General features: G+C 40.0%; 1 protein-coding gene across 3 annotated transcripts in view; it reads left to right on the forward strand.

Moving 5' to 3' along the window:
- NHSL1 (NHS like 1) overlaps positions 1–20,172 on the forward strand; it is a 163,275-nt gene that overhangs the window by 19,527 nt on the left and 123,576 nt on the right. Inside the window, exon 1 of one of the 3 annotated variants that reach the window (XM_060190380.1) lies at positions 14,438–14,576. The exons of the other annotated variants lie outside the window; for them this stretch is intronic. Within the exon in view, the coding sequence (XP_060046363.1) occupies positions 14,561–14,576 (16 nt within the window). The 5' untranslated portion in view covers positions 14,438–14,560. Of the gene's footprint in view, positions 1–14,437; positions 14,577–20,172 lie in introns of those variants that run through there. 3 annotated transcript variants of the gene reach the window in all.

Raw genomic sequence — 20,172 nt, forward strand, 5'->3', positions numbered from 1 at the left:
CACCATACATACCAGGATGGTGTTCTGGTTCTCTCTTAAAGAAATCATTTTTTTAAAAAAAGAATTTGACTACATTTATGGATTTTTTTTTTTTAAAGAAACCAACTCTAGCAATTTAAAAAGATGACTACATACTTTCCTTTCTCAGTGCCACACAAGAGCATTTTGGTAAATATTTGTATATAGTCCCAACATAAGAATTAAATTGGATCCAAGTGGAGTTGCCCAAACAAAAACAAGAGTAACTTATTAGGTCTGGTAAATACTTTGCCAACAGGGCCAGGTTTTGGTGCACTTGGTCAAGCACTCACATTACAGTAAGCAAGGGCTCAGGTTCAAGTCCTTGGTCCCCACCTGCAGGAGGAAAGCTTCACAAGTGATAAAGCAGGGCTGCAGGTGTATCTTGGTCCATCTTTCCCTCTCTACCTCCTCCTCTCCTCTCAATTTCTGTCTCTATCCAATAAATAAATAAATAAACCTTTAAAAATGAATGTTCTTTAAAAAAGAAAGAAAAGTAAAGAAAATACTTTACCAATAACCCTGTCTCATCCCTTGTTTGGCAGATGAGAAATAAGGATCCAGGAAGATGAGTTAGCTTGTTGAAGACTTCTCAAACAACAATGACCCAGTTAGGCTGTGTCCTTAAATTCCTTTCCTCTCTCTGAAATGGTATTGAGATTGTGTTCCTTCCTTAGTTTCTTTAATTTGGTCATTTCTGCTGCCCTGAAAAGGTCAAGTGACAGATTCCTTTGGTGACCTTACATAGCAGGTTTTACGGAAGTTCTTTCTTCATTCTATATCACACAGAAAGCTTTCTAAATAAATGTGCTGAAAACAACATTGCAATGGCAAAAATAAATAAATAAATGAATATAGAATCTTAAAGTCTCTGGTGTCACCTTTCACTTACAAAAGCAAAATTCCTTCAGCTTTCAAAGAATTGAAGGGAAAGAAAAAACCTGTTTTGGAAAAATGGAAAAAAAATGGAAAGCTCCAATGGTTCCAGGGTTCAGCCTTTGTTTTATATAAATTGAAATCCTTAGAGACACTCAGATAATTTAATAGAACTGTCAGAAGCATACCAGCTTCAAAAGAAATCAGGTAGAACTTATTTCCTCTCTAGAAGCTGTTGATCTGTTATTATTTCTCCTCCCCCTTTTGTTACTGAGCTTATCTCTAGGGTTTCACACTTACATAGTGCCTGTGTTCCCGGCACTTCTCTCCCTCTCTCCCTCTCTCCCTCCCCCCTCTCTCCCTCCCTCCCCCCTCCTCAATATTTTAATTTATTATTGGTTAGAAACAGAGAAATTGAGAGGGAAAGAGGAGATAGAGAGGGAAGGAGACACAGAGACACGTGCAGCCCTGCTTCACCACTTCTAAAGCTTTCCCCCTGCAGGTGGGGACCTGAACCTGAGTTGAACCTGGGTCCTTGTGCACTGTGATTTGTGCACTTAACCAAGTGCACCACTGCCTGGCTCCACCCCCCCCCCCTTTTAAGAATGATGTAAGACAGAGGGAGTAAGAGATAGAGAGGGGAAGGGTAAGAGATACAGAGAGGTACTGCATCACGGTTATACAGTACATACTTTACGTGCAGGTGCTCCCATGTGATGCCCAGGGGCTTCTCTAGGTCCTTGCACATGATAACGTGTGCACTCTACTTTGCAAGCCAACTCTGGTCCCTTCAATTCATTGTTAATAACTGAATTTTCAAAAATGGATTAAGTAAAAATAGAATACAAAGTAAATACCAGTTAATACCATTGATAAAACTGCAGGCGACTTCTGTTAGATTGTTACTTTACTCTTGTTAAGTAGAGGGGCAGGGTGGGAGGTGAGAGAGGAAGTAGTCAAACAAAAATAAAAAAGGAAAAAGTTCAGACTGGTTTGTTATGATCAAAGGGAGCACCAGAAAAGAACTGTTTCTGTGGGATGCTCTGTTCAGTGTGGCCCTTGTAACTGTAATTATCATACTCTGTGGCCAGACACCACCCTGAAATTGGTATGCCAATGTGAGGAACCATTTTTTTTTTCTTGTTTATTTTTAAACTCCTAAGGACAGGGGAAAAGACTGAAAGAGCCTAAATGCTGTGGTTTCCCCAACCATTATTGTTGCAGATCCTATGGGTCCTGAAATAACGTGCTATTCCTGGAGTTTCAAACTGTTGGACTGCTCAGAAGACTTGGCAGCTGAATGGGAAATGATCAGCTCCTTCCTTTAAGCATTGCTACCAAGGTTTAAATCGGTCAAAAGTTAGACAAAAAAGTTTTTTTAATGGAAAATCTCTCATATAGAATGGTGACTTCAGAATAAAATAAATAAAATTTTGTAAATGTATTAATGTTTAATATCTTTAATACTGATAATTTTAATGGTCTGTATATAAATTTTCAGTATTCTGGATATTTAATCTTGGTATTTCTCCCCTTTAGTTTATATCCTCTTTTTTTTTTTTCTTGTTGATTAAAAGTAACTACTTTTTACTCTCTTTGATTATGGGTTTTATTTTTGCCACCAGGGTAATTACTGGGATTCCCACCATGACCTGTAGTCATTTTTCTTTATTCTAGATAGGGACAGAGTTGAAAGGTAGAGGTAGAGAGGTGATGCATCTGGTTGAGTTCACTTGGGATCTGTCCTCTAGCCCCCACTCTCGGGGGAAAGCATCTTGAGTGGTGAAGCAGTACTGCAGAAACACACACACACACACACACACACACACACACACACACACACACACACACGCCCCGCCCCGTGCCCCACCTTAATCTCTCTCTTTTATCAAATAAGTTAAATTTAAAAGAAGAGCGGGTCGGGTGGTAGCGCAGTGGGTTGGGAGCACGTGGCACAAAACGCAAGGATCTGCGTAAGGATCCCGGTTTGAGCCCCCGGCTCCCCACCTGCAGGGGAGTCACTTCACAGGCGGTGAAGCAGGTCTGCAGATGTCTTTCTCTCCTCCTCTGTCTTCCCCTCCTCTCTCCATTTCTCTCTGCACTTTCCAACAACAACGATATCAATAACAGTGATAATAATAACTACAATAATGATAAAACAACTAGGGCAACAAAAGGGAGAAAATGGCCTCCAGGAGCAGTGGATTCGTCATGCAGGCACCGAGCCCCAGCAATAACCCTGGAGGCAAAAAAAAAAAATTGAAAGAAAGAGGAGGAAAATGAGAAAGGAAGGAAGGGAGGGAGGGAGGGAGGGAAGGAAAGGAAAGGAAAGGAAAGGAAAGGAAAGGAAAGGAGAAAGAAAAAGGGAAAGGAGAAAGGCAGGCAGATAGAGAAAGACACAGTGTGGAGAAAAGATGCCACAGCATTACTCTACCAGTCATGAAATTTACCCTCTGCAAGTGTTCCCATGTGGTGATCCAGGGCTCAACCCCGGTCTTCAAGTCTAGTAACATGCACCTTACCGTGTGAACCCCCTGTGAACTTAGGTTTTATTAACACATATATTGTGACTGACTGGTCATTTTGATTTGTAGACTGACATCTACAATCTAAAATCTTTTAAGATTTTTAAAATCTATTTCATTGGGGGGTGGGAGTGGAGAGGGGAGAAAAGCCTAAGGTACCACTCCACTCCACTCCACTGCACTCCAGTGCATGATTTTTAGGAGAGTGGGCCAGGTGCCTCAGGCATGCCAGTCTTATGCTTTTCCAGTCTCACTATTTGCCCAGCTGTGAGACTGACTTCTTTAGGATGATTCAGATTTTGTGAGTGAGAGTTGCACCTGTCTCTGTAGCTGAAGTTTATTTTAGCCTTTTTTTTTTTTTAAATACCTCAGATGCTTATGAGAAGATGATACTACTGACCTCTTTTAGGTCTGCCTTCCTTCCTTTCTTTCTTTCTTTCTTTCTTTCCCTTCCTTTTTCTCTCTCTCTCTCTCTCTCTTCCCCCCCCCCAGATTATTATTGATAATGTATTTTGGGAATCAGTTTCTCAAGTAGCACATTAATGAAATACTTTCCACACAGGATATCAAGTTATTTTTGTGTGTGTGTGCTTTAACTTAGAACACACACACACCACCGACAGTGACAAACCTTTAAAAAAATGTGTTTTTTGACTTAAATTTCTTTACTTTTTCTCCTACAGTGCATTGCATTAGAAACTCATTAAGAAAGGGAAGATGGAGTTGTTATTATAATAACATCTTTTGGTATCCTCTCTCTAGCTGGACACAATGACTTCAATATTCTTGTATAGATACTTTCAGTTTTTTCCTCTTTTTTCTGTTTCCATCATCCTTCAAACTTTTTTTTTTTTTTAGACTGAGAATAGGAGAGACTCTAAATTTGCATTGCTACACTTACCTTGACAGAGAACTATAATGATTGGGGAAACCATAGCTTCCTTAAAGCACTATACTTTCAAGAGACTATGGTTTGTAATTTCACCATAATTTTCACTATGTTAACAATCAGTAATCATTATCTAATAGTGAATTTCAGTTCTATCTAGGAAAAATACCATCTAAGTTTTTATGAAATAATTCAAAATTTTTTTCATGGAAATCATGCTGTTGGATATTTATCACTATCTTATTTAGGCTGTTGTATACTTCCCACTATTTTATTTTGTATAAAACATTCAAATAATATGGTTTATGTTAAAAAATTTTAATCTTCAGTGGTGTATAGGCCCTTAGAGGTTAAATACCAATGATTAGTTCCCTACTTTGAGGAGCTCTGATTTTAGGTGGGGGGATAGAATCATAACACTATGACAATTCCATAGAAGGTGTTCTGGTGATCCAGTGCAAGGAGAGGTTAGTTCTTTGGGGGGGAAAGGAACATCACAAGTGATATACAGAAGTAAAAAAGATAGACTAGGAGTTGAGGATCATATTTTAGAAAAAGGAAATATTAACTTGATCAAAGATAGTGGGGATATTCAGACTATATGGGTTATGGCACAGAGTCTACTGATGGGACTACTTTATACTATGCCCAGAAAATTAAGGTGGAGGTATTGAGTCCATGTCCTGAAATGCTGTTAATTGTTTGATGAGAAATTTGGGGGAGCCTAGGCAGTGGCACACATGGATAAGCCCACATAGTACTAAGCTCAAGAATGGGTGCAAGGATTCAGGTTCAAGTGCTGTTCCCACCTGTGGGGAGGGCTGCTTCTCGAGTGGTGAAACAGGTCTGCAGGTGTCTGTCTTTCTCCCTATTTCCCCCTCCTTTCTCAATTTCCCCAGACCTATCGAATGAAGAGGAAAAATTAAAAAAGGAAAAACAAAATGGCCACCAGGAGCAGTGAAGTTGTAGTGCTGGCACTTCTAGCGTTTGCCCTTCTTCCGTAGCCAGTCAACAGCGTCAGGTTGAGCCTGATGTATGATGTAAAGTTTCGAGACCTCCTTTGAATCTGGAGAGGTGGCAGTCGTTGACTATGTGGGTCATAGTCTGTCTGGAGCCGCAGGGGCAGTTCGGGTCGTCTCTGGCTCCCCAGCGATGGAACATAGCGGTGCACCGGCCATGGCCTGTTCGATAGCGATTGAGGAGGGCCCAATCATGACGTGCTAGGTCAAAGCTGGGTTGACGCTTGCAGGGGTCTGTGATGAGGTGTTTGTTCTTTACCTCAGCTGACTGCCAGCTCTGTTTCCAAGAGACTGGAACAGAGAAGTTCAGTGTAGGCATAGGGGACCAGATTGGGTGACGAGATGTCAAGCGTTGGACAGGGTGGGCGAAGATATCCGTGTATATTGGCAGGTCCGGTCCAGCGTAGACGTGGGAAATGAACTTAGATGATGTCGCATCCCGACGAATATCTGGCGGGGCGATGTTGCTAAGAACTGGCAGCCATGGAACCGGGGTGGAACGGATGGTTCCAGAAATTATCCTCAGTGCTGGCACTGAACCCCAGTGATAACCCTGGAGGCAAAAAATAAATTAAATAAATAAATAAATTTGGGGTTGGCCCTCACTTTGTGATTTTAATAGGAAATATAATGGTTCCCTCCCCCCTTTTTCTAAGGGAGATACCATCAGATGGTTCCAGCAAAGATAGTCAGTGGTCAGATTAAGAAAGAAAAAAATAAACTGCCACAAAGGTATAAAGGAGTGTTAGAGAGTAAAGACAAATCAACCATAGGTGCTACCTTTTAAAGTCATACTAGATCAGGCTGAATGTGGCAGGATTACTTCCGCCGAGTTTTTTTTTTTAAGGTGTACAGTTCTTCTAAAGAAGTGAATATTGGGAGTTGGCAGTAGTACAGCGGGTTAAGCACACATTGAGCAAAGCGCAAGGACCGGCATAGGGATCCCAGTTCGAGCCCCTGGCTCCCCACTTGCAGAGTAGTTGCTTCACAAGTGGTGAAGCAGGTCTGCAGGTGTCTTTCTCTCCCCCTCTCTGTCTTCCCCTCCTCTCTCCATTTCTCTCTGTCCTATCCAACAACAATAATAACAACAACAATAATAAAAAAACAACAAGGGCAACAAAAAGGGAAAATAAATAAATAAATATTAAAAAATTAAAAAAAAGAAGTGGATATTGTGTAGGCTGCAATTCCTTTGGTCAGCAGTGGAGGTAAAAGTGTCTAAGAGAGTGATTGTGAGAGACTGGGATCTAAGCTGCGAGTTCAGATCAACTCACAAACTCATTATTATAGCCCATGGGAAAATGGAACCAGGAGGACTCTTTTTTTAAAAAAAAAAAAACTTATCTCTCTGGCCATTAGGAGAGCAAGGGTTCTATGAATGAGATTGGAGATACGATTTTGTGATAAGGGGCCAAATGAGCCTCCCCTCCCACCCATCTCTCTCTTTTAAATTTAGTTGTGATATGAAGGAACCCATATTTGGTTGTGAAGAAGTAGTGAGTGAAATAACTCTAAGAACTGACTAGAAGAACTTTTTAAAGATGACCAATGAAAGCAGAACTCCCACGATTCAGGGAGGAAATGTAGTGAGGTAGATGAGGTTACCTGAGGTCAGAAGCTATTGAAGAGCTTCAGTGAAATATTTGCTGGTTGGCACAGGATACCCTTTTTCTTTCAGGAGCAAGGATTCAGAAATCTCCTGAGAGAAAAATGACTGCAGAGAGGATGAAGGTTGCTCCAAGGTTCAAGTGGGTCAACTCTGACTCCAAAGTGCCAAAAAACCAAACAGGATACAGTGTCAGATTGTCTTAGGAGGAAAGAAGAGGAATGAAGCCCTATGTTCCAGATTTCCCTATGATCAACTAGTGCAGCCTCTAAAAGTGACCAGACTGGGGCACAAGAAGTAGAATTAGCAGTAAACTCACTAATCAAGGAAAACATCAAGTTTACCTATTAAAAGTTATGTGATATATATATATATATATATTCTCATCATATATTTATATTCTCTCCCCTCCAGGGGGATCAATGCAGGCACTACTAATCCACTATTCCTGGCAGTCTTTTTTTTTTTTTTTTTTTTGCATCCACGGTTTTCGCTGGGGCTCTGTGTCTGCACTAAGAATGCACTGTGCTGCTATTTTTCCCTTTTGTTGTCCTTGTTGTTTGTCATTGTTATTATTGTTATTGCTGTCATTGTTGTTGGATAGGACCGAGAGAAATCCAGAGAGGAGGGGAAGAGAAAGACACAGGCAGACCTGCTTCACCGCCTGTGAAACACCCTACTCCCCTGCAGGTGGGGTGGGGCTCAAACCAGGATTCTTACACTGGTCCTTGTGCTTCACACCATGTACACTTAACCGCAGCACCACCTCCTGCCCCCCCCCCCCCCGCAGCCGTTTTTTTATTGGATAGGACAGAGAGAAATTGAGGAGGGGAAGAGAGGGGAGAGGTAGATAGATACCTGCATACCTGCTTCACCTCTCGTGAAGCAACCGCCCTGCAGGTGGGGAGCCTGAGGCTTGAACCAGGATCTTTGCAGGTTCTTGTGCTTGTACTTTATGCACTTAACCTGGTGCACTACCGCCCAGCTCCATAAAAGTTGACTACCCCACCAATGTGTCCCAGAGCCCTGTCCCAGTAGGGAAAGAGACAGGCTGGGGTATGGATTGACCTGCTAACACCCATGTTTAGTGGGGAAGCAATTACAGAAGCCAGACCTTCCACCTTCTGCACCCCATAGTGACACTGGGTCCATACTCCCGAAGGGATAAAGAATAGGAAAGCTATCAGGGGAGGGGATGGGATATGGAGTTCTAGTGGTGGGAATTGTGTGGAGTTGTGCCCCTCTTATCCTATGGTTTTTGTCAGGGTTTCCTTTTTATAAATAAAAATTTTTTAAAAAAGAAAGTTGAAAAAAGAATTTAATTTTTTAACCTTTCTGTTGGGCCTGTCTCAAGCAGAGACTGAAATTTAGAGTACTTGCTAAAAAGAGAAGTATTCTACAGGGTTGCTGGAAATAATTAAACTGTGGTAATATGTTCAGATGGGGCCACTCCACCTTGGTTACCAGAATGGCTTCTTCTGAGGTAATTCCAGTCCCCAAAATATCTGAAGGTTTCAGCATCTTCAGTCTCTATCAATATATGGGAAAATAAAATCTTTCCATTGGTGATTGGGAATATAATTTCAGGCTGGCTTGACTTGAAAGCACATACCTAATCACTTAGTGATGTACAAAACATCCTGTTTCAATATTTGCTGGTTCATGTGAAACAAGCCTTCTAATTGATATGGAGAAGAGTATTTTTTTTTTCATCCTTTTAAAAATACATATATTTTGGATAGATACAGAGGGAAATTGAGAGGGGCAGGGGAGACAGAAGGGATGGATGGGGATGGGGAGGGACACACACACCACGATTTTACCACTCCTGAAGCTTTCCCCCTTCATCTCCCCCACCTCCCTGCAGGTGGAGATTGTGGCTTGAACCCTGGTGCTAGAACACTGTGACATGTATGCTCTACCAGGTGTGCCTCTGACTAGCCCCATTTTTTTCATCTTGACCTGATTTTTTTGTTGTCATTGTTAAAAATAATACCATTTGCTGAATTTACCTTGTACAAAATTGTTTTGTATTTTGCCAGAGATGTTGAACCCATCTAGATTTAATAACTCTGTGCATTATGCATACAAATTCCCAAGTTGCCCATACCCCAGCTATTTGATTTAAACTACTCTCCCGAAGTTTCTGTAGCTCACAAATTACAGAACATTGGAATAACTTGGAATAAGTCATATCTGAAAAATTTTGGCTGCATATGTAGCCACCACACCCTCTGGCTAAGATAATAATGTTAAATGTTAACATGACGCTCGATGTTGTAATTCTAGAGGGGAGAAAAGTGATTGCTGTGTAAGGTCATGGTTGGCAAGGCCAGACCTTTGTGTATCCAGGCTTGTTCTCTTCCTGCAGGCTTGTCTGGCATTTTTTTCTCAGTCTTAGTAGCAGTGATCATTGATGGAACATAATAATTATTTTAATGGTGGGTGCATACATTTACCCTCCTAATAATGTTCTTTTTTTTCTTAAGTATATTTATACTTATTTACAGTGGTGGAAACAAGTTTTTAAATGATCACTTATATTTGATGTTACTAAAAAGTCTATTGCAGGATTTTGGAGACCGCATATTGGCTCTGCAGTTAAAGTCTGTTCTATTTGCATTGCTTGAATTTGAAGCAGTGAAATGAAAACGTTTCAGATGGCAACACCTATAATTCCACTCACTTAATAGACTGTGATATTTGTGCTGCTTAGAAGTATTTCTTTTTGGGGATGGTGCAGTAGCACAGTGAGTTAAGTGCACGTGGCACCAAGTGCAAGGACCTGCATAAGGGTCCTGGCTCAGGCCCCGGCCCCCCACCTGCAGGGCCGTCACTTCACAGGCAGTGAAGCAGGTGTGCAGGTGTCTATCTTTCTCTTCTTCTCTCTGTCTTCTCTTCCTTTCCCCATTTCTCTCTGTCCTATCCAACAGCGACAATAACTACAACAGTAATAAAACAACAAGGGCAGCAAAAGGAGAAAAAAGAATTTTTTTAAAAAAGAAGTATTTCTTTTTTTTCAGTGATAATTTGACCAATCTAAGTTTTAAAAGAATAAATTGGTTTTAAGGTCATGTAATCATAAATTGAAATTTGTTTTTAAAAATTCATGCTTACTCTCCCACGATTCTTACTAGGGTAAATGGGTTAGCTTCTAAAGCTGTGTAACAAGTCGCCACAGTTGAAGCCATTTAAAAAATCAGAAAACTTGGGGGCTGGGTGGTAGTTTAGTGGGTTAAGTGCACTTGGCACGAAGCACAAGGACCTGCATGAAGATCCTGGTTCTAGCTTCAGATTTTCTGCCTGTGGGGGGGGGGCGCTTCACAAGCAGTGAAGCAGGTCTGCAGGTGTTATCTTTCCTCCCCCTCTCTGTCTTCCCCTGTTCTCTGTGCCCTATCCAACAGCAACAATAACAATAACAAGGGCAACAAAAATGGAAAAAATGGCCTCCAGGAGCAGTGGATTTGTAGAGCAGGCACCAAGCCCCAGTGATATGGAGGGGAGAAAAAAAAAATCAGAAAACTCCCCTCATAATTTAGGAGACTAGAAGTCTGAAATTAAGGACTATGTAGTCCGCTTAGTCCCCACTCCACTCCCAGAATCTTTTTTTTTTTTTTTTTTTTTGCCCAGTGGCTGCATAATTCCAACCTCTATCTCTGCTTTATTTGGACTTCTCTTAGTTTCAGTAATTCTTTATTTTCTTTTATGAAGGCACTCTTATATTGTCCTAACCATATCCTTAATCCAGGTACCTTAAGTATCTCTGTAGATAAGGTCATATCTTAAGGTTCTGGATAGACAGGAAATTGGAGGAAGGGCAAAGACATACTATTCTGTCCATTACATTAAGTTATAGATGTTTTAATTTGGTCAACAAGAATAACTTTAATTGAATGACAGTAGGCAAGAACCAACTGTTGATCATTATTAATTTTGTGTATTACATAACTTGTCACACTGTACTATAGTTATTCATCTATTGCTTGTACTGTATTATGAAAAGGTACATATTGTGTCTTCCTGGCAAAATGCATTTAAAATAAGCCAATATAGATTATATTAGTATATATAACTATATTTGTATGAATTATGACAAAAATTAATGCTTAAAGAAAACAAAGGCTTAATTTTAGAGTTAGCTTTATTCACTCATTTAGTCTTCAGATCTGTATGCCATGAGCCTCTGTAGAAACTAGCAAGATAACTGTATAAGTTAGCAGCAACAAGGTCTTCATTATTTTCTAATTCAGTGTGCTCTAGCCTATAAAGCTTACTTTATATTAAGCTGTGAATATTCATAGAGTGCTAATAAAAACAACCATCTCCAAGCACTATGCACTAACCTATGTTCATCTCCAAGGTTTAGGATTCCTCTCTCTTGTGTGCAATTTAAAAGGTAGTATTTAATCCAGGAGAATACTAAAAGAATACCTTTGTAATACATAACCTGCATGGAAGACCATTTGAGATAGGGAAGGGTGAAGAATGACTCCAGCCATCCATGACGGAGAATCACATAGTGCAGTGAAAATGTTTTGAATCATGTGGTTTAGCTTTGAACTTGCTGTAGCCATTAGTTAGTTGGGTAAATCACCTCATCTGTGAACTGGTATCTAACTGAGATAAACTCGAAGTGTTCTTCCAGTTCTGTTCTACAAATTAATATGCTTATCATCTCACAGGCAACTTTTCTTTAAATTTATTTTTTATTCTAGTTAGCTTCTGGCTAGGGACTTCTTTTATTTCTTTGAGATGATAGCAGTTATTACAGTGACTTCCTAATGCTGGGCAATTTATTAATCAGGCACTGCTGCTGGTGATGTGTAAGATAAGAAATAGATATGAAAACGGCAAGGCAAGATAAGAAATCCAAGGAAGGTATGCCAAACCTTCTGTTGAAAGCAAAAGACATAAAACATCCATACTGTGTAGCAAGGGCAACAGTGAGCTGCACACCAGGACATAGACAGACAGATACATTGGTTTTGTGAGTCAATTTCCTGCATGTGGAGTTAAAAGGAAGACAGGCACACAGCAACGGGGCTGCTGAACAATGGCCACTTCCTGTGTCCAGGCAGCTCTAGTCTCAGGGCTGTGGGACCATTCATGGTGCAAATGACACTTTTTTTTTCCTTTTTGCCTCCAGGGTTATTGCCAGGGCTCGGTGCCTGCACCACGAATCCACTGCTCCTGGAGGCCATTTTTTCTCTTTTGTTACCTTGGTTGTTTTACCATTGTTGTGGTTATTATTATCGTTGTTATTGATGTCGTTGTTATTGGATAGTACAGAGAGAAATGGAGAGAGGAGGGGAAGACAGAGTGGGGGAGAGAAAGACAAGACATCTGCAGACCTGCTTCACCGCTTGTGAAGCGACTCCCCTGCACGTGGGGAGCCGGGGGCTCGAACCGGGATCCTTCTACAGGTCCTTGTGCTTTGCACCACCTGCGTTTAACACACTGCGCTACCACCTGACCCCCACAAATGACACTTTCAAAGCAGGTTGCTCCCAAGGCCACACTTGTAGGCTCTTTCTCTTCAGACTAGCAATAAAATTCCTTCTTGTTTATTTATTTATTTACTTATTTATTTATTTATTCTGGATAGAGACAGAATTTGAGAGGGGAGGGGGAGATAGGGAAAGACACACCTACACACCTGCCTCATCACTTGTGAAGCTTCTGCCTTGCAGGTAAGGACTGGGGGCTGTGAACCTGGATCCTTGCACATTATAGCCTGTGTTCTCACCAGGGGCACTACCACCCAGCCCCTAAAATTCCTTCTTTTAATTAAATTTTTTTTATTTATTTAGGATGGGGAGAGAGAACTGTAATATCACTCTGGCATATTTAGTTTCCAGGAGCTGAACTAAGGATGCCATGCTTGCCAGTCCTGTGCTCTACCAGTTTTTACCATCTCCCCAACCATCCTTCTTTTACTTATTTTTTTCATTTATACAGAGAGGGGGTGGGGGAGAAGGAAAGACACATGGAGCACTGCTCTATCATTTGTGAATTTGCTCTATCATTTGTAGTTGGGGACAGGGGACTTGGACCTAGGCTGGAATGGTAATGTATGCACTCAACAGGGTGAACTACCACCTCTCCCTTGTGTTAAAGAACTTAATGTAAAGTAGACTTGAACTCACAACATCAAATTTAATGTTCCAGTAGAAATGAGATGATCTGGTTATGGCTGAGATAGGTGTAGAATTCAGTATGCTCAAGTTGCCTAGCACAGTGAGTGAAGTGTTGGACTCCCAAGCATAAGGTCCCAAGTTCAGTCTTCAGCATTGCATGTGTCAGAGTGATGTTTTGGTTCTCTTTTTCTCACCTCTTCTCTCTCATTAATAAATAAATCATAAAGAAATTAGTATACCATGGTAACTTCAGTATGTTGTTTTCTCATCTGAAAAATGGCTATAGAAATGCAAAATACTTTACACTTTATCCTTTTGTTGTTGTCCTTTTTTTTTTTTTAATTCACACACATAGAGAGAGAAGAAGAAGGAGAATGAGAGAGGGAGAGGGAGAGAGAGGGAAGGGAGGGAGGGGGGAGAGATAGATAGATAGATAGGTAGATAGATAGATATAGAGAGAGATAGCCAGCCAGCCAGCCAGCCAGCCAGCCCACTACTCAGTTTTGGTATAAAATGTGCTGGGGATTGAATCTTTGACCTCTGTGCTTTCATGCATACACATTGATGCTCTAATAGACTGAGCTATCTCTCTAGTACTAGTCCCCCCCCCCAAAAAAAAAATTAGGTTGAAAACAACCGTGGTTTATATAATGCTGGGGATTTAACACAGGACCTCATGCACTGGGACACCTCCTGCCCACACTACCCCCTTCTTTATTTTAACCAGAGCAGCTATGGCTTATGGTATGGTAGTGTCAGGGATTCAGGGATTGAACCTAGACTTCTCAGAGCTTCAGACATTAAATTCTTTTGCATAACTACTGTGTTCTTGGACACTTTTATCCTGAAACTCAAGTTGATTAATAGTAGTATGATAAAAGTGATGAGGATAGTTCAGATTCCCCCATAATCCTTTTGTCTTTGTCTGTCTCCCCCCACTCCACTCCTGCTCAGTTCTAAGCATTTTACATCTATTTATCTACTGAAGTAGACTCAATGACTGTCTTCAAAAGTTTCATATCATGCTTAATGCTAACCAGGATTGTCCCATATCAGGGGAGAAAACGTTGAGTGTGATTAGCAAAGAAATAATGAGTAGCAAACAGTTAAACAGAATCGAGTAATTTCTTTTTGTGGCGTTGATCACATGAGGTGCTACATTGACAGCAGTGGAAACTGCTGATAAACAAACCAGCTTGCCCTGGCACTGTTCTGCACTGGACTGTGTGTACTGTGTCTGCTCCCCTCACTTTCCAAGATGATCCCTGCTGATTTTATGGTGTGAAACAACGTATGAGAGAGATAGGGAGGTGTCAGCAGCTCAGCCCGGAAAACTGGGGATTGGGCAGTGGCTTCCTGTAATCATAAGCACTGGCTAACAGCTCCTCTGGCTGGACGTGCCTGGGAGGTGGGCTGGGAGACAGCTGTGCCTAGCACTGCAGGCTGCATTGAGTTGCAGAGCCCCAGCCCCTCCATGGAACTGCTTCACAATGTTCTGTCTGAAAGGTGAGGGGGCTTGAAGTCTGTTTGGGTGGTGGAGTTGTGGTGAGAAAGAAAAAATGTCCCTAAAACTCAGAATCTAACTCACTGTGCTAGTTCTATTAAAAATCAAAGTAGGAGGGAGTTTGGGAAGTATGAAAGTGAAAAAGTCATTGTTCTTTTTCTGTTGCAAACAGGAAGACAGACCTCCTGCTGGGGTGATGGAATTGTCTTTTAGTTAGAAAAGATATATATATTTTTTCATTTGGATGTATCCTAAATGTACTTTGATATAGACACAAGTAGTTAAAAGTTCAGAATTAAAGGAAGCTAAATATATATAGGAGTAGTTCATAGTTGTAATATGAGTCCCATTAGGAACTTTACGTGTGATGAGTTCCTTGTGTAAAGGATTAGAAAGACTAGAAAGGGGAAAATGATTCTGTTGCTTTAAGCTTTAATGTGTGGATTCAGGAATGAAATTAATGTTTACTATAGAGCGTAGTTCTTGTTCTAGCTACATCTGGATGTTTGTACTTCCTAATTACTATAAGATGATAAGTGTGAATACATGTAGTGATTTCCCTGACTAGTTGAATAGTTTCTCTTTTAAGGCAAAACCTTTTTCTTTAATGCTATTTTCCTTCTAACTCTTGTCATAATGTAATTAATTTAGGCATTTGAAATTGTGTTTGTGAGATTTTTGGAATGGGGGAATTAAAATGAATTTCCTTGGAATTGGAATAGACTATCTTGTTCATATTTTTCAGCATATGTCATTCTGTTGATGTGAAATTCTTGATAGTTTTTCATTTTCTGGAAATGAAGTGATTCTGGTTTGATTGTTTTGCTGATTGCTTCTTTGTGCTCAAAAATCTATTAATGAGGTATAGACATCAATTTTTTTTAAGTGTCCACCTTTGCAGGTTTTTTTCCTTTAGAATTTTTTGATTTTTTTCTTGCCATGCAGGCTTTTTTTTTTTTTTAAATCTTTATTTATTGGATAGGGACAGAAATTGAGAGGGAGAAAGACAGAGTCATACCTGCAACACTGCCTTGACACTTGTGAAGCATTCTCCCTGCAGGTGGGGACCGAGGGCTTGAACCTGGCTCCTTATGCATTATAGCTTGTGCACTCAACCAGGTGCACCACCACTTGGCCTGCAGGCTTTTTTTTAAAGAGACAAATGTAGGGAAGAGAGAGAGAGAGAGAGAGAGAGGTAGATAAAGAGAGAGAGAGAGAGAAAGAGAGAGAGAGAGAGACCATACCACCAAAGATTCTCTGAATGTGGTGGCTGGCTGCCAGACTTAAAACTGTCACACACATGACAAAGCAACACACTATTCAAGTGAACTATTTTGCTGGCACCCCCTTTGTAGCTTAACCCTAATTTGACACCTAAAAATACGTCTAAAATCTTTAATATTAAATGTTGAGTTTGAGATATTTGTATGCATATGGTAAAATTTTGATACAAGAACAAAAAAATCTTATTTATCTCTTCTTTTTTTTTATTGTTGTAGTCATTATTGTTGTTATTGATGCCTTCGTTGTTGGATAGGACAGAGAGAAATGGAGAGAGGAGGGGGATACAGGGAGAGAGAAAGACAGACACCTGCAGACCTGCTTCACCGCTTGTGAAGCGACTCCCCTGCAGGTGGGGAGCCGGGGGCTTGAACCGAGACCCTTATGTCGGTCCTTGTGCTTTGCGTATTTATCTCTTCTTAAGGATGCAGTTAATCCTTATTATTATTTAGTCACAGTGGATTCCTAAGGAGCTCATTAAGGATGGAGTTAATCCTGAGAAACAGATTTAAGTGAAAGGAATTATAAGTTCTCATATCATTATTTCTTGGGGAAAAAATGCCTGCAAATATAGTGAACCTATGAAGAACCAGTCAGTATTATTGGTTAAGGGTAATTTCCACAGTGTAGCTAAATCATTAAGATCTAACAAGTTTTTGGGCTGGAATTTTTTATTGAATGCAGGTGTAGAATTATTGTAGGGTATGACTTCTACAGCTTTAACATATTTATCTCCACCCATCCCCATAATAGCAGTTTCTTCTTTTTCTCCTTCTCCTCCTCCATCAACATCATCATCATCGGCATCATCACCTTCTTTTTATTTTTAAAGAATCTATCAATTTCATAGGTTCTCAGTTACAGTGGTAAATATAGGAAATTTTAGAAAGTTAAGCGAATAGCATATGATACACTTTTATGTTGAAGTGTATGTTCTCATCAGGAGCCCACAATAGCACCCTTTTAAAGCTAACTCACTTTCTGATCTCCCACCAGCCAGTACAAACAGTTAACATTTTGCTCTCTTCCTGTGATTTATATACACCATGTTTACAAAAATGATTTCTTGTAGATTGCCCTTTGTGGCACATATGAGGTAAATCCATGATAAAGTAACTGTGAGTGAGATTTCAAACAGGAATATTCAAGGCTAATTTCAATACAGTGATACTTGGTGTTCTCACTTGTGCTTGCATTTTCCTCTATTGGAGGCATTTTCACAGATCTTCATTAACAGATCTGTTTCTGTGACTAGCCCAAATTGTTGAAGTAGTTGAGTCTGCAGCTGTGATTTATTAGTGTTAATGTTAAAGGAAACACAGTTGCCCTTCTTTTTAGTTTACTTATGCTCCTATGTTTCTTTTAAGTTGCTTGGAGGAAAATCTTTACATCATCAGGTGGTCTTCTAATGATGCACACTTTCATTTCCTTCATGAAGTCATGTTTATGTAGCTTTGTGGCAGTTTGGTTCAAGAAAAAGGTACCAATTTGAAAAAGACATGTCAACTTTGTCTTTGCTTTCTGCTATGTACAGTAGTTCATACAGTTGCCCCCCCCCCTTTTTCTGCTAGTACCATTGAAATAGCTCAGATATAGCCACTTCACCCAGGAGTGTTTTGCATGAGCAATATCTGAGTTCTCTCAAGTTGTTCTCTCAAGATGTTCTCTCAAGTTCTGCCGGCGTCCCTGTGGTAGCAGAGACATAGTATATTGTTCTTTCACTCTGTAATCAGTGACCTACCATGATCTGGGGAGTGAAGTTCCAGCTAATCAAATACTATGATCAACAGGAAGCTGTGCATATATAGTATACTATTCATAGATTGCTTTATTTAAAAATTAGAATAAAATATTTTAAATACTGAGACTGCATGGCACATATAATCAAGTTCTCTGAGATGATATATTATTATAAATTTATTAATTACTATATACCACCTTCATCTTTATAAATATTATCTCTGAAGTGCTTCCCTAATTGTGGAGACTTTTATTCCCCTAAAAGTTTTACATATATATATATGAAAGAGAGCGATACAGAGAGATAGAGAGTGGCAGACAGCATAGCACCATTTTAGTGCTGTAGAATATACAGTGCCCAGAGTCAAACCTGGAACCTCACTCATGGAAGTCCTAAGCTCTGTTCTTTGAATCACCTTTCTGATTACAAAACCTGACCTGTGGAGCAGTCATGGGGTTTAAACTCACAACCTTCAGACTCAGAGTTCAGTGCTCAGCCAAGTAAGCCCTCTAGCAAGTGGTAGGGAATGGATCCATTACACCAAGCATATTAGATGCGTGCACTTTACTGTCAAGACATTTCCTCTCCTCATTTTCTTTTAATTCCCAAGCCATCACTGATATTTTGTAAAACATAAAAGTGCATGCTCTGTGATGTTGCCTCACAGCCAAACTGCTATAAAAATTCATTAATTTTATTTTGCAGCAGTAATCTTGATACAGATGGATTGTGAAACATTGCCTGATGGCCCTGATTAGAAGATAAATCTATATTAGTTTTTTGATGCTGCTATAACAAATCACCACTAAATGAGTGACTTAAATAGAATGTTATTGGGCTGGTAAGATAGTTCATGTAGAGGGTGCCTGCTTTGTCATGTGCATAGCCCAAGTTCAAGCCCAACTGTCTTTTCACTGGGAAGAAGCTTTGGTGTTGTGCTGTCTTTCCTCTCCCCCCCCCCCCTTCTTCTTTTGTTTATCTTTCTCTTTCTACATGGAAAAGTCAACCTAGAATGGTGAGGCCCCAGTCATGGCAAACCAAACCAACCAAACTTAACAAACCCAGAAATTTATTCTTTTACAATTCTGGAACAAAGGTGTTTGCAAAGTCATGTTCCCTCTGAATTCTCTAAAGATGATCATTCCTTGCCTCTCTCAGTTTCTAGCAACCTTAGGCAGCAAAATTTCAATCTCTGCCTGTCTTCATATTAAGTTTTTCACTGTGTGTCTTATCGTTGATTTTTGTGAGGATACCAGTCTTTGGCTTTAGGACCCACTCTAATTCAGAAGTTCTTCTTAACTGATTATATCTACAAAATCTCTATTTCATAAAGCCCCTTTCTAATATTCTCTGCAGACATGAGTTCAGGGGCAACATTGTGAAATCCAGTAGAATGTAAGATGTATAAAATCACATTGACTGGGGCTAATGTTCTAGGTGGTATAATAGAGATCAGTAAGAATGCTGCCCAACAGAGATGCCTTAATGATAATGTTTGAAACTCATGGTAGTGAGTTGAAGGCTAGTTTGTATGAAAGTGTAAAAATGTTGTAAGTGTACTTACTCAATCTGATCAGTCATGCAAAAGCAAATGTTGCCTTTTTGTTTCCCATGGACATCTAGTTTCTTTCATAAACTAACTCTGCTTACTAACTAAGAAGGAGGAAAACAAAAAACAAAATTAAATCTAGTTTGCTGCAGTCAACTCAGTGTGAGCCAAGGATTTAAACAGTTGCATTAGGCTGTTGAATGACTCAGTCTTTCAGAATTCTATTACCCTTTGTCTCTTCAAAGTAGATTCTATTAACTCTCCTCCTTACTAATGTTAACAGAAGTGTGTGCTGTTATGTACTTTTTTGGATTATTGGCTTATTACTTGATTTTTTTGCAATTTCAAAGTGGATACCTTATAGTGTATTTGAATTTTAAAAATAAGGTAGTATTTTTTTTTTTTTTCTTCAGAGTTATTGCTGGAGCTTGGTGTCTCTACCATGAATCCACTGCTTCTGGAGGCTATTTTTCCCCTTTTGTTGCTCTTGTCTTATCGTTGTTGTGGTTATTATTACTGTTGTTGTTGGATAGGACAGAGAGAAATGGAAAGAGGAGGGGAAGACAGGGGGAGAGAAAGATAGAGACACCTGCAGACCTGCTTCACTTCTTGTGAAGCGACCTCCCTATAGGTGGGGAGCCGGGGGTTTGATCTGTGATCCTCACACCGATCTTTTTGCTTCACGCCATGTTTGCTTAACCTGCTGTGCTAATGCCTGATCCCCGGTATGTTTTTTTTTCAAAGAATTTTTATAGGTCAGGCAGTGGTACACCTGGTTGAATGCTCACACTACAATGTGCAAGGACCTGGGTTCAAGCCCCTGGTCCCCCCACCTGTAGGGGGAAGCTTCATGAATGGTGAGGCAGGGCTGCAGGTGTCTCTCAGCCTCTCTCCCTCTCTATTATCCCCTCTCAATTTCTCTTTGTCTCTATCCAATAACAAATAAATAAAATTGAAACAAGAATTATATTTAAAATTAAATTAAATTTAAATTTAAAAAAGAATATTTATGCACTTTATCATATGA

This window comes from Erinaceus europaeus, chromosome 4, assembly GCF_950295315.1.
Source record: "Erinaceus europaeus chromosome 4, mEriEur2.1, whole genome shotgun sequence".
Lineage (NCBI taxonomy): Eukaryota > Metazoa > Chordata > Mammalia > Eulipotyphla > Erinaceidae > Erinaceus > Erinaceus europaeus.